General features: G+C 45.4%; 1 protein-coding gene across 3 annotated transcripts in view; it reads left to right on the top strand.

Annotated features, from left to right (window-relative positions):
- Positions 1–18384, top strand: part of LOC119181346 (nuclear pore membrane glycoprotein 210) — a 322530-nt gene that overhangs the window by 15029 nt on the left and 289117 nt on the right. For all 3 annotated transcript variants that reach the window (XM_075874836.1, XM_075874835.1, XM_037432564.2), the window contains exon 2: positions 2598–2722. In XM_075874836.1, the coding sequence (XP_075730951.1) occupies positions 2598–2722 (125 nt within the window). The remainder of the gene's footprint in view (positions 1–2597; positions 2723–18384) is intronic.

The raw sequence follows: 18384 nt of genomic DNA, 5'->3' as shown, positions 1-18384 counted from the left end.
TTTACGTTGTCTAAATCTAAATGCATTTCTAAACAAAGTTTCAATGGAAAAAGATTAGCACTAGTGAACAGTGGCCAGAGCAGCAAAATTGCGACAAGCAGCGTTGTTGATCACGAGCACGCCAATAGTGAGATTGCCAAGCAATTTCATTTTACAAAAGAGGGGTTATGTTGATGCTGGCCCCATCTGAAAATGCAAATCTTAAATAAATGCTGGTTAATTGCTTATCTTCAGCTTACTTGCTTGCTTGCTTGAACAATTTTTATTTATGCTGCAATTTGAGTAAGTTTGAGGAGGCTCAGAAGGGGCCACCCCTCACAATCACTCGGTGGGCTCCCCAGTACAGCATCCCGGCCGCCGCAAATCGAGCTCGGTTGACCGGGGTCTTTTGGCTCGCCAGGTTCGGGGTTGACAGGCTTGCCCACACCATGTGGAAAACGTCCGAAAATGTCTCTGCACAGTGTGGGCATTTTTCTGGTCAGGCAGGATCAAAGTGTTTAGTACTGCCGGGCACAGCAGAGTATTGATGTAAAAGTGCAGGAGTGTGCGCTCCTCTGCCTTAGTAAGGCCCTTACAGGGGTTAGGATAGATTGCATGGCTTAATCGGTAGAATTGAATAATCTCTCGAAAACGCCCGAAGATGTCTCCGCACAGTGTGGGCATTTTTCTGTTCAGGCAGGATCTAAGTGTTTTAGTACTGCCGGGCACAGCAGTGTATTGATGTAAAAGTGCAGGAGTGTGCACTCCTCTGCCTTAGTAAGGCCCTTGCAGGGGTTAAGATAAATTGCATGGCTGAATCGGTAGAATTGAATAATCTCTCGAAAAGTAAAGGACGGATTGGGTTCTGGATTCATATTCGAAGGCTCGAAAGGCATTGCCCGGAGAGTGAGCGTGTGGCGTCGTCGTCGGCCATTTCTTTGTCTTCGAGGCCCACATGAGCAGGAGCCCATATGGTTCTATGGGATGCGGGGGCCCCGGTGTAATTGCTACTTTCAAGATTGTGATGCTCCAGGCCCCTCTCGAGTCGACGTTAATGACGCATGAGGCAAGGTCTGCAGCGACTAGCGCGATGGCGACTTCTTCCACATGAGTTATGTTTTGATTGATTGATTTGTGGGGTTTAACGTCCCAAAACCACCATTTGATTATGAGAGACGCGAGTTATGTTTTGAGCTCTGAATGTTAAGCCATTCACCGTGATGTTTTGGTGGACGACTGCTGCCGTGTACCACCCCCATGGTGAGGGCCGGAAGCGTCCACGTAAAAAAAAAAAAATTCCGTGTATACCCGCCATAGTGGCGGGCCAGTTCCTCTGCCCGCGTAAAGTGCCTGCCACTGTGGTCTTCATAACTGTGGTGGTGCAGGGCGCATCACCAGAAAATAATTGCACAGTATTCCTTGCAAGTGTGCAGCGGGTACCACGCTTCTCCAAAGAATGGCAAAGGATGGCATAGTGAATGCCTGCCTACTACACAATGATTGATGGCATAGTGGGTACCTGCAGATGTGCTTGCAGCAGCTACCCGAAGAGTGTTAAAAAAAGGTTCTGAAAGGCTGCTCTTTCAGCTTTCGCTCTGGCAGTGCTGCACGTTCTGCATAGGCCTGGCGGATTTTACAGCGAAAGCTGTTTCGGAAATCGCACTCAGGTCACGCGCGGCGCCGTAGTTTTCTGCCGCAACCGCCTGTGCCCGTAATCACTATAGCGAAATAGGAAAACAAAAAATCTAGTACCAAGGACACAGTGGGGCTCGAACCTGGGTCCTCTGTGTGCCAGCCTAGTATTCTACTACTGAGCCACGCCGGTGCTTGGGACTTGTTCGCAAACTTACCTTAGGCAGGCTTGATGTCGGGAAAGGAATCGTGTCAATATGAGTAATAAAACGTTTTAGAACAGCAAAAGAACGAGGCGTCAATCAATGCGAATAGCGTAACCGAGTGGGTCCTCTAATGCTCCAACACAGTACAAAAGCTTGTTTTGATCGCCTATTAACTGTGGCGCATGCCCACTTCAGACATAATTGCTCATCTTCGTCAGCCACTGAATGAACAATTGGCATAAAATTCCTTGCAAGTGTTTAGTGGATACAATACTTCTCAGAAGAATGACGAGAAATAGCGTGGTGAATGCTGGTCTACTACCCTGAAAATATTGTTAATGATGTAGTGGGTACCGAGCAAGTGTGCTTGCAGCAGTTACCTGATGAGTGTTTCGAAAAGGCTCTGAAAGGCCGCTCTTCTAGCTTTCACTGACTGTGCTGTGCCTTCAGCCCAGGCCTGGCGTATTTTTTTTTCCTGATGAAGTTGCTAGTTACTGTATGTTTGTCACAGTTGCCCAGTAATAGCTGTTTGTTGGAGGGTTTGCACTGGTGGCCACTGCATTGAAAAGTGGGGTGTGCTTGTCAGCTCATAATATCGGTGTTCTCGGGAAAAACGCAGTGCCGCGTGGTGCAATCTTGCCAGTCTGCCAACTGATCACTTGTGCCAATCTTATTCCATACATTTTTCCCTCCTGCGCCTGGGCCCCTATTGGGCCGGCAGTGTTCTGTAATTAAGATAAAATAAATAAAAGGTTACCTTTTTACTGCCTGTATGTGCAGGATGTCGAGTAGGCCTGAGGTGGCCACTGTCTTCACTGAAGGACCCTGTTCCCGTCAGGCCAACGTATCTGCTGTATGGGACCAGGCTAGCCGCCAAGAGACCACTGTGGTGGCACGCGAACAACGTGAGACCATTTTTACTTACTTGTTTGGGAAAGTGGCTTCTGTACTGGCAGACAATGTACATCCATCACATGGACACAGTTTTTGAAGTCATATCCCTTTCAGGGTCCAGTTGTACGCATGAACTTCGTAGGCGCGTCGCGCACGGCATGTTTCTTCGCATAGTTTGGAACACAGTAGGAACATTTGTATGGGCATCCTGAGTAGACAACTAGTGATCATATTGCTGCGGAAGATCACTTTGCTAGACACCATCATGTTCGACAATCGTTCAACGTGCCGCATTCCAGGACCAATGTCAAGGGTATCTTTTTATTTGTTTCAAACCAGAAACAAACTGTGCTTATATTTTTGGCCTAATGTTTGAATATTTTTATGCAAGGATCGAAGCTTACCAATTTCAAAGTAATAAAACTGAACAATAATTATTGTAAGTGCACAACAAACAGATTCCTTAATTTTTTTTTCTTGAAGTCATGACAAGTGACGCATTTGCAGACATCGCACCATAGCTTGCACTTGAAAAGGAATATTGTTCAAATGCAGCACATTTGCAATGCACTGGCTGTGGCTCTCACAAACAGCAGCTTGCTTCTTCATCCACTTTCTACATTTCATCTTTAAACCCCTTCACGTGCCGATTATTATGCAAGTGGGTCAAATTCACATACTCCACTGCAATTCATTCACAAAAAGAAAATGAAGTGATGCGTTGTTTTGCGTGCATTTGAGTACCTAAATGTAATTAGAATGTAATCAACTATTTCATTATCCTGCAGCCAGTCATGTTTTATTTTGGCATAAAAAGAATACAATAAATGGAATGGAATGAAAAAACTTTATTTGAATGAAAAAACTTTAAGGATACAATAAACTCCAAATTTATTTAGTGAATACTGCCGACTTTTATGCGAACTCGTAGGCAGGAGTGGGTGACAGATACACTTGATTGGACATTTTCCAGGGCAAGAAAACAACAGAAGCTTAAAACAGAAAAAAAATGTCGGGGGGAAATATAGAAGAAAACAGGGATTTACAAACATTGAAGTCAATGCAGCGCTTCAGAATGAGCAAGTTTTGTTGACAAAAAAAAAAAAAGGCGAGAAAAACACATACCGACACAATCGACGAAGCGTGATACAATTGAGCTAGCGCTGAACATAGGAAAGTAATACAACTCAGACACACACGGGAGAGATTAAATGCGGTGACAATGAAATAAAAAGAAAGAAAGAAAAAAAGTTCAAAGGATAGCTGGCAGATTTGCTATCGCATTCATGAATGAAGCGACAGTTGTGGATTAAACAGCTTCATCGGGCAGGGCATTCCAACTACGTGCTGCTCGGACAAAAAATGATTTTTGGAAAGCAGTGGTTCTACATGAAAATTCCTGGACTTTTTTGCTGTGGTGTGACCGAGTTATTCGTGATTTCGACGGTAGAATATATTTAGTTTTATTGATTCCAAGGTTACTGTGATAGATCTGATAAAACAGTTTCAGTCTTTCACGGGAGCGCCTGCGTTCCAAGGGTTCCAAGTCCGAACTTTCAAGGAGGGTCGAGGGGGATGTGTTTCTTCTATAAGCGTTGTAAATAAACCTTATGGATTTTCTTTGTACACGTTCCAGTTTTTTAATGTTTGCCGATGTATGAGGTTCCCACACAGGAGACGCGTATTCCAGTATGGGTCTCACGTAAATTTTGTATGCCAACATTTTAATTTCTTTGGTAGATTTTCCAATGGTTCTGCATAAGTACCCAAGTGCCCTCATTGCCTTTTTTTGTGTGTACTCTATGTGCTCGTTCCACTTTAGGTCGGAGGTAATTATAACCCCTAAGTATTTGTAGCTGCTAACTAGAGATATGCAGTTATTGTTGATGCAATACGTGAAAAGAAAGGGACTTTTTTTGCGGGTAACTCTCATAGCCACGGTCTTTTTTGGGTTAATGCTCATCTGCCAAGTCGAACACCAAGAGTGTATCTTATCCAGGGATTTGTTTAGGGTGATCTGGTCGTTTGGGTCATTAATGACGTGGTACAGGATGCAGTCGTCTGCAAAAAGCCTTATTTTAACGGGTATGTCACAGACTATATCATTAATAAATACTAAAAGCAGAAGCGGGCCAAGGATGGAGCCTTGTGGTATACCGGATTGAACTGAAGTGGGGGTGGAGCTTGAGCCATCTACAGAGACACTTTGGTATCTATGGGAAAGGTATGCCCGAATCCATGTTAGTAAAGAATCATTTTTTAGGATCGGTTTTAATGTTATAAGCAACTTGTGATGGGAGGCTCGGTCGAATGCTTTTTCGAAATCAAGGAATATAATGTCAATTTGACTATGGCTATCTAGAGCACTAGCGAGGTCGTGAACTATTTCAAGTAGTTGTGTGGTAGTCGATAGTCCTTTGCGAAAACCGTGTTGCCGGGGGTCAATTATGTTGTTTCTGTCAAGGAATGTGTGCGCTATCAGTTTTTGGTTGTATTAATTTTGACAGAAGAAAAGGAATACTTTTGAAGCTGGTTGTGGAATGCGGTACGTCGTACGACCCAACGTTACTGGAATAAACTCATGCTGAATTCTAATGGTGGGAGTAGGACCAGCCGACGGACTTTGCGTGTGAGCACTCGACTCTGGCATAGAGCAACGCCTCCAAATCTGCGATATGAACACAATCCGCGCTACCAGAGCAAGTAAGATGTGCAAAGTAGAAACGAAAGTCCTTGAGTTGCCCGAATATCTTGTGTGTAGTATTCCATCCTACTAATTCCACGGTTGAATTCTTTGTACATGGTTGGTGGCTGTCTCTTAGCGACGAATTGATTTGCCCGGTCAGCTATGTCGTCCACCATTACTGCCAAAAACACGCGACAGCGGCGGCACCCACAAGCGGGCGAATATATTAGAGGTCATTCATACAGTGGTCAAACACTCCGTCCCATCATTGTCACAGGAGTACGGCACACTGAGTTCAGGTTCACTCTGCTTATTTTGGTGGACCAAATTTTCCTGCTCCATGGAGTCAATCTTGCTCTAAATCCACGCCAACTCTCTCATTGAAACACTTGACTCTTGCCCTCACTCTGTCATTAGAACATACTTGCCCCAAAAGGAGCGGAAAAACTTGCTCCGACTCCGCCGTTGGAATTCAACATTAGTTTCAAAGCTCTGTATCTGCACCAGTGGAGGAGGGTGGGCCAAACGTCAGTTGTGAGAACAAGTGGCGCTGCAGTCTGATTTTGCGCTTCCCTCGCCTCATCGTCTGCTACAGTGGCTGCGCTGTTCCTCGCGCCGGCTTCCCTGTTGTACTGTTATTGAACTTAATCATTCATCATGCTTTCAGTCAACATTCTTGCATCGCATTTGTAGATTGCTTGTGTGGATACGCACAAGGTCGCCTGTATAGGTATGACAGAATGTGTTGCTCATTGCAAGTAGGCTAAGAATCGGATGTCCTGTCTATATTTTGCTGTCTGCATTCGGTTTAAGCTCCAAGTACAGGAAATTTACGTGAATGAGCATTTTCAGCGTAGAAAGTTTATGACGACCACTACCACTGGCATCTTGTGATGAAAAATGGCCAAAAACGTCTGTAAAAGCTCCTAACAAGTTGACTTACTGGAAAACAAAAATGCTCTAGAAAAACAGTACTCATGTTTTTTACTAATTACCAAAAAAGACCTTTTTTAAAGAAACAATACTCATGCTTCACACTATTCATCAGACAAGTCTTCGCGACGGCTACCAATCGAGAGCAGAGTGCAAAATGTTACAGCAACTTCACCTCCTTTCTCGCGATTTCGACCTTTTCAGAAAGCGCCTGATTGTTTTTTTTTTTTGCAAAGAAAGAAAGAAGAAAAACAGGTAATATCACAATGTAAAACATCTCTACTATAACTACCACGTTCTTATGATGAGCAGTATATCTCAAAAAATGCAGTGGCAATCACTCCAACTTTTCAACCACAATTCAAAAGAGGTCATCAACCATGGGGTTTTCATGAAAAACCTGTGCATAGTTTTCTCGATTGTTTTTAATGTAGAAAGAAGGCCGCGTAAGGGATGATGTAAGCAGCCTTCTTGAAAACACCTAATCTAAATGAGTGCAATTTCGTGTCGTTTGGGTGCGCCTGCTCCAGGGGTACTTATGAGAGACGCTAGAGGCCCTCTTTGCATGTTGTCATTTATTCAATTTTTCTACGAAGGTACCCACGGATGCTATGCACTCATGGTATGCTATTTCCTGGTGCACTTCACTGCACCAAGGAGTGACACTTGACATGTGCCACACCCCTTAACCTGCTCTAAGGTTCAGAAATGAGAACACTGTGATTGAGCAAAATATCTATTGCTGTAATATGAAGGAAATGTAACAAAACCTAGTCACTTGCAAAACACGACCACTTACATATGTTTGTGTTGGTTGATAAGAGAAGTATATATCAAAACAAAGATATCCGCTGATTTGAAGGCAGTGAGACAGGTGACAATTCATTGAATGTCATGGTGATGCAACTCTTAAAATCCACAGCGTTGCTTGTCGCGTGCCTTTCGTCTTGCTTTTTATTTCTGGTGGTTCCTCCAATCTGGGCACTGAGCATTTGAGGGGCACCATGCGTTTAGAGAGGGGGGGATTGGCACCCAGTTATAAACATTTTGGCTTCGATATAGGGGGTGGAATTGCTAGGAACGGTATTGGGTGCGAGCTCCCACTTCGGCGTTAGATCAAAACTTCTTGTCCAGCAAAGCATGACGGTAGTGCGTTGTGATGATAGTGCGATGCGATGCCGTCATTCTCACATTGAACGTGATAGACCTTGCGTTTGGTCGTGAGATTTCTATCTTTGCAATGCAAAGCTTGGTAACACCTTTTGAATTGCGCCGGATTTCTTTGGAGGTCTGTCACGGCAAACATTAATTCGTTTATAACCCAATCAAGAACAAGTTATGGCATGCAAATGATTCACTGCACTACGCCTGATTAAGTTTTACTATATTTAGTAACATGGTCTCAACTTGTATCGATCGTCTGGTCACTTTCCTGGGTTATTTTTGCTGGAGGTTAGAAGTATGTTTCAGTGTGTGCTTCGATCATGCTCTCAAATTACGTTGTAGGATAAACGACTGTTTCTTCACCGATTCTCATATTTATAATATTTATCGCTTTATATTATTTGAACGTGATAGCTTTCACGAGCTCGTTTCACAGAAATTTCGGTGCCGGCGCCGCTGTCAGGGTCTTTGGTTGTGAGCGAGAAAACATTTTCTCCGTGACAGAAAAATCAAGAAACCTGCCAATAAAGTAAATAAGAAAAAATTCTGTATGAGTGAAAATCGAACCCATGCTCCCTGGTGGTAATCAGAGGTTATATCATAGAGGCACGCCTTTGGTCTGAACTGATTTGGGGAAAAAAACAAAAACAATATGAATGTCATGTTGTTGCAGCTGAAGAAGCGAGGCCTTGTGTTTACACTTCTTTTGTTCTTGTAGTAGAAGGAATTCTCCAGTCCATGTAATATTAGGTGGTAGAAGCGTACAATCAGGCCAGGCGTCTAAACGTGTGAGAATCGCAAGGAGTGCGTGTTAGTAAAGCCCAGTCATCACAGAGTGCTCAAACTTATGTTCGCGTGTTGCTTTACGCATACGTAAAGGCCGCTTCACTGATTTGCAAAAGGAACAATTATGGCACAGTGGGCACTGCTTGCAGTAGACATTCTACCATAGTTTGAAACAGTCAGTGTTGCATGCACAGCCGTTCGCTCTCTCAGGGCATGGTTGAGGCATACACCGAGACTGAAGCTAGACTAGTAATTGAGTAGGTAATTCGCACAGGGCCTGGTTATACTATCGCAGTCTACTTTTGAAGGCGAAGCTCCAGTGTCCTGCAAGTTTTGTAATTGTTCTGTTTGTAACTATTGTGTAATTAATGTCACACAATATACATAATACTCAATGGTGTCACCTCTACCGTATCTGCCAATTGCTACTGCTTGTAATAAATAATAATAATAATAATAATAATAATAATAATAATAATAATAATAATAATAATAATAATAATAATAATAATAATGGAGTTGTGAATCTTATTTGCATTATGATCTCCGGTAACGTGCAAGAAGAGAAAATTTGCTTAAGATTGTTCATCTGCTTGCTTGTCACCAAAGGGTGAAAAAGATGGAGGGCTAAGTATATGAGATTCCGGAGCCCTCCACTACGGCGTCTCTCATAATCATATTGTGGTTTTGGGACGTTAAACCCGACAACAAATCAATCAATCAATCAATTCACTGCAAAATTTGCAGTTATACACTCGCTAGCAGTGCGTGTCTCATCTTTTCTCATGTGCTTATTTTTCTTAACGTAAGAAACTTGTGATGTTATGTGCACACTAGCTCGCCCAACAACAAGTTGAGATCAGTTGGTTGTGCATTGTAGCCACGAGAGACAAAGCAGAATGAGCGTGCGACAACATGGCAAATTAAAGTAGCATACAGCTCACAGCTAATATCCCTCACACATGGACCAATTAGTTTATTTTATCATGATGTCACATGAAAATACTGCTGGCATTACAAATTGTTGCCAAAAAGATGGGGAACGCCAGGAGAGCGCACATTCTTTGTATTTTCAGAGGTTATTTAGGGGCCCTATAACAGGATTACCGCCGTAAAACAGAAGCTACAGTTCTCTGCGAATTCTGTTATACTTTACTAAGTCGAACAAGGAGAACAGGAGTCTGACATCTCTGCTGCACTCCCAAGAAGTACGCTCAGTATGATACCACTAGAGAACAAATGAAAGAAGGGAAATCTTAAAGGGTCCGCAAACCACCTAGGGGTTGAAACTCACTTGTTGTGGGGAAATTGTGCACAAGTGTACGACGAATACGGAGCCGTGAGAATTTTTCGAAACAGTGCATTAATAGTGGAGTTAAACGCGCTTGATTATTGAAACCACACGACCACACCTTTCACTCTCTCCTGCGCTTCCCTCCACTTGTGTCATCTCCCATGCCGCCTTGCCCTCTCGCCGTGCTCCCCTCCCAATCTCACGTGGCATACGTCATCGCTGACGTGCTGCTTAAAACATGGTCTACTTTCCGTTGCTGCAACTCCAACCGTTGACTCCGTCAGTTGCGTGCTTGTTGGCGAACCGTGGCTGCCGTAATCGTGCCGGTATGAAACCTGTGTTGCCCACATGCCTTCAAAGGATTGCTAACGCGATGGATCCGTGTACGAGGGACACGTTGTGCTCCTCACTTGTTACACGCATGCAGGCAACACGACGAACAATAATAAGCAGTGCGAACAGCTGCTTGCAGACTGGCCGGAAGTCGTAGGCTCTTGCTCGACAGCATATTTGGCATATTTGGCTCGGGGCACCAGAGATGTGGCACGGCGCGTCACGCGAAGGCCCGAAAGGCCGGGAAAGGACGTGCAGAATTGTTGACCGCGACAGAATTCTGCACGCGATGCGCGTGTTTACTTGAAATGCTTGAAAAAATATTGGAGGTGGTTTACGGGCCTTTTAAGGACTTGTTTTAAGGGCTTGTCTTAAGTGCAGAGCACTTTAGGCGGCCAGGCTGAGCTCCCCTCTCGCATGCTGTCATCGTCATCAACAATAATACACCACACCCAACCAATACAACACCAATACAACAAAACACGACACCCAAGGTGGTCGAAATTTCCGGAGCCCTCCACTAAGGCGTCTCTCATAATCATATGGTGGGAGGTTAAACCCCACATCTCAATCAAGGGGAGACTCAATAAAAAAAAAAGTTTCGTTCATCTGTAGCCTAGGGCAATTAAATTTTTTGTTGTACATATAGGCTTTTATGCTTATTTCCTATATCTAATTACTTTTATATTAAGTTACACAATTTTTGTTTTGTGCCCTGTGTAAAATATAGTTCGTTTTGGACGAACTTTTTATGCCATTAAACTTTTATGACTCTGAGCTATTAATGGCTCATATTGCTCCACCACATTAACTGTAAAATCCCAATAACTACCAAGAAAGTGTGTGTAATACATTTTAACAGATGAAAAAAATTCAATGTAAGAATTTTCAGAATCCTCAGCCCGCACTACCTGCTCGCTTTAGGTTCATAATAATTATACAGGGGATAACCAGTTCTAAAGGAGATATGTGCAACCTTCACATGTTAAGCAATATCTGCGCAAAATTTTAGCCTGATCTGTCTATCAGAAGTGCCATACACCATGTGTACCAACAGTACATTTCCCGGCTTCCTGTGTCGACACATTGGCCGCTGGACCAAAACTACTTGCCATGGCTGCTTGAGCTACCAACTATTGAAACGTCAATAGAAGGACTTTGCAGCAAACATAAAGTGCCAATCATTGCTGCTCAGCAGTTGGCATCACATCATCTGTTTGACAGTTACCAAGGCTACACTCACATGTACACTGACGGCTCGATAGCCAAAAAGATAGCGACACCAGGATTTTCAATTCCGGAATTATATGAATAATATGTATGTTGGTTGGGCCAATCTCTCCTCTTCAACAACATCTGAGCTTGTAGCAATTTTGCTAGCCTTATGCTTTATTAAACTCTCAAAGACACCAAGAAAATGGGTGGTTATTACAGACTCTCTGGCGGCGCTCGCATGTGTGGAAAATGCCACTTCAAGACACATTGATGTGCGTATAGTATACGCTATATTGAAGGAGCTTGCAAAAGCTACGAAGTCGAATCATCGAGTGGCATTTCAGCGGGTTCCCAGTCACTGCGGAATCAAGGGAAATGAAATGGTAGATGGGTTGGCGAAAGCCGTTGATCATTCTACGCAAATGCATCTCATTCCTTTATCTCAATATGATGTAAATAGAACTTTAAATACGAAACGTGAATTATGCTTGTCTACCTGGTTCACAGACAAAACAAAAAAAATCGCTTCTATATGTTATTGATCCTAATCTTGAATGCCAATTATACTGTCATCTCCCAAGGCGTATCGACACACCCATACATTGCCTATGACTCGAAACTGCTTGCACAAAGTATTTCCTACTTCGTATTCAGCATGCAATATTGTCAGCATGCTCATGCAGCCACGATGACGAGGATATCTATCACCTCTTGCTCGACTGTCCGAAACATGACACACACCGAAGGCGACTTGAACAGGAACTTCACGCGCTAGATCCCGAGCGGCCGTTTGCATTGTACAATACTAGCCCATGGCTGTCTAAAAGAAATGGCAAAGCAATGAAGGTGCTCCAACTCTTTTTCGAAGAAACAATGATTTGTGACCACTACTTACCGGACTATAGTTAAAAGTGAGCGTGGCGACTGCATGTTTGTTCTGCCCATAGGAGAACTTTTGCACTCACCCATGTGGGATTGTATATATGTGTATATGCTATTTTGTTTTTTTTTCTACTCATTATTTTTAACCATCAAATAGAAAGGGGTAGCTGTATGTATCGACATCAGATGAACTCTCAGGAGCTGACATATGAATTACTCCCTGACGACACGATATGAAAGCTGATGACGAAGAAAGGAAGTCCCATCCTAAAATGACTGTGTGAGTGCACAAAGGAAGTACAAGAAAGTGAATGTGGTGAAGGATGCCATCTATGAAAACTTGGACCGTACAAACACTGGAAGGCTGAATAGGGACTCCATCTGCGCAACGAAGGGGAGGGCCATCATATGGCGTTCTAACTTTTTTCAAGCGGGTACAAAAGTTTGCACGAATTACAGAAAGTGATGCGCCATTGTCTACCAGTGCCTCTGTTTGTATACCTTCAACATACACCAGTAAAACATTTGATGGGCGGTCCGGAGGAGATTGACGCAGTTAGAAAGCTGCAGCTTTCCCTCCCGAAGCTGCACTGTTTAGTTTTCCGGTCGGCGGTCAGGAATCGAAATAGAAGGCCGAAGGGGAGAGAGGAGGAACGCCGTATCGGTGAAGGTGAGCGATCACGTGAGAAACGGGAACTGCCAACTGAGCCAAGGTTCTGTGGATACGGCGTCCAACGTGTGCTGTTCTAATACAGTCGGCGATAGGGTGGTCCAGTGGGGTAGAAGTCGTCCCGTTCAAAGTGATCGCAGCTTCGTCTTTCGTCTTGCTGAAGGCATCGGCGAAACCTCGAAATATTACCACGGATGCCGCAATAGAAACAAGTCGGTCGTGTAGTGCACCAGGTGTTGTAAGGCTGGGAAGATTGTCGCGGTGCGAGTGAGTTGAGCGAACCATGCACCTTGGGCGCTGGTAGCTGCATTGGGCTTTGCTGGGGTGCAGGTGTCCTAGCAGCAACCTGAGCATAAGTTGGCATGGCCACAGGATAGAAACTCGGAACAGGTGTGACAGTCATCGAGGCCAGGCTTTGGTGGGGTGCAGGTGTCGTTGCAGCAACTTGAGCATAACTTCGTATGGGCACGGGATGTGAGCTTGGAACTGGTGTGCCAGTGATCAAGGCCAGTTTCTCCCTCACGACGTCGTGTAAACTAGTAGCAGGTGGCGTCGTTCGAATATCAGGGTGGCGAGGTGAAGCCTGTGCATGAAGTTCCTCGCGAATGATAGAGCAGATCAATGCACGCAGCTCTGTTGTGTCATGACTCGAGCTCAGATCAGACATATCTGGTTGCACCCGAGTGGTTTGAAGCTCCTCAAGGCGTTGACAGGTAGCGACAACATCGGCTACGGTCTGGGGATTCTGCCCCACAAGCGCATTAAAAGCGACAGTCGCAATGCCTTTTAGCAGGTGGCGCACACGGTCGTTTTCCACCATATAGTTGTCGATGCGGCGGCAAAAGGCGAGAACATTTTCAATGTAAGAAGTGTACGACTCGCCGGGGCGTTCAACACGTGCACCAAGCCTCTTTTTGGCGATATCCGAGCGCACTGACAGGTTGGCGAAAATCTGGCAGAGCTAGCTTGTAAAGGCGGGCCATGTCGGAAAATCTGTAGCGTGGTTGAGAAACCACGTTTTTGCGACGCCGCTCAAGTAGAATGCAATGTGGGTGAGTTTCGCAGGCTCATCCCAGTTGTTGATGGCACTCACACGGTTATACTCCTCGAGCCAGTCTTCAATCTCCTCACCCGGAAGCCCTGCGAACAGCGGAGGATCTTTTTGAGGGCTGGTGACCAGGTGAGAGATTTACAAAGAGGGCTCAGCTTAAATTGAGGACGACGCAGCGAGCAATGGAAAGAAAAATGGTAGGCGTAACCTTAAGAGACAAAAGAAGAGAGCAGAGTGGATTAGGGGACAAACGGGGGTTAAGGATATCATAGTTGAAATAAAGAAGAGGGAATGGACATGAGCCGGGCATGTAGCGCGTAGACAGGATAACCGCTGGTCATTAAGGGTAACTAACTGGATTTCCAGAGAAGGGAAGTGGGTTAGGGGGAGACAGAAGGTTAGTTGGGCAGATGAGATTTAGAAGTTTGCGGGTATAAATTGGCAGCAGCAAGCACAGAACCGGGTTAACTGACGGAACATGGGAGAGGCCTTTGTCCTGCAGTGGATGTAGTCAGGCTGATGATGATGATGATGATGACCAGGTGAGAAGAGTTTCTTGGCAGTGGGAGCGGTGGCGAAGCTGACGCGCTGGGCTGGTCGGCTTGCGACATTACCGAACCCAAGTCGTTTAAGCGGCGTCCTGAACGGAGCTTCATGGATGTGTTCTAGAAGACGCTGGGGGTGTTCCAGAGCACGAGAGGACGCAGGAATCAGGCAGCACTCTCCACCACTTGTAAGATGGCGTCTAGTACCCTCAAGACTCTTCTTTATTATCTCGAGTATGTGCCCCACAACCTAAACTGGAGTGGTGATGATGAGTATGTACAGATGAAAAGATGGGACGAGTAAAAATGCTCACAATGTATTTATCCTGGAGTAATTTATGCTCCGTTTTCGCATAAATGAAATGGGATCTCAGGGTAGAAATGTTGCAGACATTCATTTTTGGTTATGCCCATTTTGAGCGAAGAAGAGTTATACTTTTGGCATGGCTTGCCGGAAGTGGCATGTCGAGCATCTTTTCAAACGTGATGGTGCCTTCAGCCAAATGTTTACACACAGCAGAGCACTGCAAAATGTAGTTATATAAAGGAAAATTTATTATTTGGCGGTTCAGTTCATCCGGAACTCGATATATCTAGCTCTTTTTTGGTGCCTACTTGATACAAACAGCAAAAAGAAGTTGTGTACTCAATTGTGTATATAGTTCTCGAAGAGTTGGAAGAGCGCTATCCAAGACTTCGACATGAACCAACTGGGCCCAGTGTCACTGGTCCTGTTAATAGGAAGGCAATCGCCGGGCTGATTCCAAGGGCTGATGTATTGGCCCCCCGAAAGACACCACAAAAGCACGGACATATTAGTATTGGTCCATTAGAGGGCTAGTGAAAGCCGGCTGTGGTCCAAAGAACGAGGCAGAGCTGAGAGTTGACAACAAAACCAAAAATATAGCTACGATAGTAACGACACCCAGAAATCCTGTACTGACTCTGTCTACACGCCACAGTCTCATTGAAGTAAAAGTCGACTATGTTTCTTTGACTGCCCTTGTTGACATAGGTGCCCACCTATCTATTATGAGTGCTCATCTACGCCGCCCTTTGCAGAAGATTATGATGCGCTCCACGGCTGTTGCCGATGGCGGCACCGTAGAAGTCGTCAGAATGTGCACTGCTCGTGTCAGCAAGGCTGGTTGTCACACCAAGGTCTTTTTTGCTATGCTAGCTCATTGCCCCCATGACCTGTTACTCGGCCTTGATTGACTGTTCTTCTGGCATGCTCAGCCTCGACCTTCCCCTTCTTTCTGATGCCTGTGAAAAGCCCGTCAGCCACTTGGGTCCAACCACTTTTGTTCGCTTGTTGCCTCGAGCAGTGACGTACGTCTGTTTGTCATTCACTCTTTCAGTTTCCGACAGACTACATTGTTACACTAATAACGGACGCATGACTGAAGCGCAGTGTTACAGTGCCGCATACGATCACCACCATAGTGGACAACTGGTGTGTTCCTTCTGCGCCTAAATTTCGGCTTCATTCCTTAAGTGTTGTCCTACCAGATGTTGCTTGTTCAACTCACTACCAAACAGACGATGACATCAACGTTGTTGCTGTAACTGTTCCAGACCAAGCTGAAGTATCACAGTTATCTAGGTCTGATGAAGCGATCTTTCGAAGTATGATTGGATCAAATCTTTCGACTGATCAGGCCGATGCTTTCTGCCGGGTTTTGGCCGCCTACGGCGACATTTTTTATATTTGTGATTGTCCTTTAGGCCAGACTAATACAATCAACTGCCGATTTTTCGGACCCTCTAGGGAGCGAAAAACCATCCGAAAATTCGGGCAGTCCGAAAAGATGAATGCAAGCAAAAAACAATTGCATTAATTTACTGATAATTTTCAATGCAAGCAAAAAAATGCACAATTTTGCTAATATTTCTCAATGCAAGCAAAAATGCACCATTTCATTGATATTTCTCGGATCAAGAGGGTCAAGGTCGAAGTACCAGACTTCCGGAATTCTGCCAAAGCATCAGTGCCAAAGCATCAGTACTTAAAGTTTCTCAGCCATCCATCACTGAACTTAAAATCAGTGATGTCCATTCGAAGCACGGAGTTTCCGCTTTTTGTTTCAAGATGCAGCCCTAGACTGGCAACTGCTTGGCAATCATTGAATTAAGCCGCACGACAAAGCGTCTTCAAGCTTTGGATGAACACCTTGGTTTGCATTCATCTTTTGGGCGCCAGACCGTTTTTCGACCGCTTCCAAGACTTGTCTTTGTTCCTCAGGAAAGCTGTTTGCTTGGAAAGGCCGAACTCCTTGTTCGCGTCAGCCTGTGATCGGCCACTCTTCACTAACTGAATAATGGGGGTTTTCTTCTCCATCGTTAACTGAAGGTACTGTTTTCCGCGCTTCGATGCCATCGGCGAGGACGACGAAGGCGGAGTGGAGGCCATCGCAGTCAAGCGAAATCCTCACGATGTGATCAAGGAGTTAGCTGACGAGCGTCGAAGCACCTAGGCTTAGTGTTGCAGAGCACATTTTACACAGTCGCACAACCACGCACTAGGCTAGCCAAACACCATGTGGGCTGTGTAAACAAAACGGCACGACGGCAGGCGACTGTGCCTCGGGTACTCCGGAGGTGGCGCTGGTAAACTTTCAAGATAGCCAGCGTGGCCAGACCAAATCGGTGTGTGACGGTTAGTTCTAGTTCGAAGCGGTGAAACGCTTCGCGAAAGCGCTGCGCGGGAAACCAGAGTGGCACGCTCGAGCACAAGCGCTAAAGCGAAAGGAACTTTATTGGCGCCAAAAAATTTCTGGGTGGATAGTTTCGATTGTCAGCGAAGCAACCTTGCACGATAAACACAGCCAGTGTTAGGAATCTCGGAGGCCGTGTGTGTTTCTCCATTAAGGATCGAGTCCAAGCAGCAGATGCCGCCACAGTAGACCGGCGCGCTCATTTATACGATCGTAATCGCATGTGACGCAGTTGTGGTGGTTTTCACTGGAGGTCAGTGGTGGTTTCCGACCTTCCGTCGCATCAAAAAGTCCGGAAAATTGGACTCCAGAGGGTTCGAGCGTCCGAAATTTCAGACTTCCTTTACATTCATTCTATGGGGCTCGTGGCGGTGCCGCAAAGATGTCCGAATTATCGGGCATGTCCAAAAAATGCCGCGAAGATGTCCGAATTATCGGGCATGTCCAAAAAATCTGCAGTTGGCTGTACTATAAAGCACCGAACTGACACTGGTGACTCTGCGTCCATCCACCATCGGTCTTTACGTGTGTCCACATTGGAACGAGCAGTAATTTAGAAGGAAGTGTCAAAATGCAAGTTAAAGGCATCATTGAACCACCGTCAAGCCCTTGGGCCTCCCCAGTGGTCTTGTCCCAAACGAGCGCTCAAAAAAGCATGCGTCTTCAAATTCTACCCGCTACGTGAAGTCGAGGTGCCAGACTGTCGCAGCAGAAACCAGTGAAAAGAAGAAAACAAGCATCAAAGGACTTCTTGGGCGCGCTGCCCCTCTCCCTCGAAAAGCTTCGCTGTCACCAGCCAACCAACTTCCTCGCATCCATCGCTGAATGACCTCCAGAATCACCGAGAAGGAAAGCGGGAGTCACTTACTTGCGTCACGTGTCATGGACTTGCGTCACGTGTCGTGGACGGTTCTCGAAACGTCTCGCCCCTTCCTCAGCTTTAGCTGTGATGATGATGATTTGTGGGGTTTAACGTCCCAAAACCACTATATGATTATGAGAGACGCCGTAGTGGAGGGCTCCGGAAATTTTGACCACCTGGGGTTCTTTAACGTGCACCCAAATCTGAGCACACGAGCCTCGACATTTCCGCCTCCATCGGAAATGCAGCCGCCGCAGCCGGGATTTTAACCCGCGACCTGCGGGTCAGCAGCCGAGCTTTAGCTGTGAAGCGCGCCGACGAAGCTTCTCGAACTCAGGGCGAACGTATTTAAGCGAGCAGCGGATGGTGGTGACCAGGAGATGGTGTCTTTCCGTCGGCGTGCGGAGGCTTGTATTACAAGCAGGAGAAGATAGTGTGATTATCTCCAGTGGGCGAAGACTCGTTTTGCAGGCAAAGTTCTCTTATCGGAGTGTGGACATCTGACAAGGCGAGGTTTTCTGGAAGAGAAACTTCG

Source organism: Rhipicephalus microplus, chromosome 10 (genome assembly GCF_043290135.1).
Source record: "Rhipicephalus microplus isolate Deutch F79 chromosome 10, USDA_Rmic, whole genome shotgun sequence".
NCBI classification, from domain to species: Eukaryota; Metazoa; Arthropoda; class Arachnida; order Ixodida; family Ixodidae; genus Rhipicephalus; species Rhipicephalus microplus.
The sequence above is the reverse complement of the archived record's forward strand: the minus strand, read 5'-3'. Positions and strand labels throughout refer to the sequence as shown.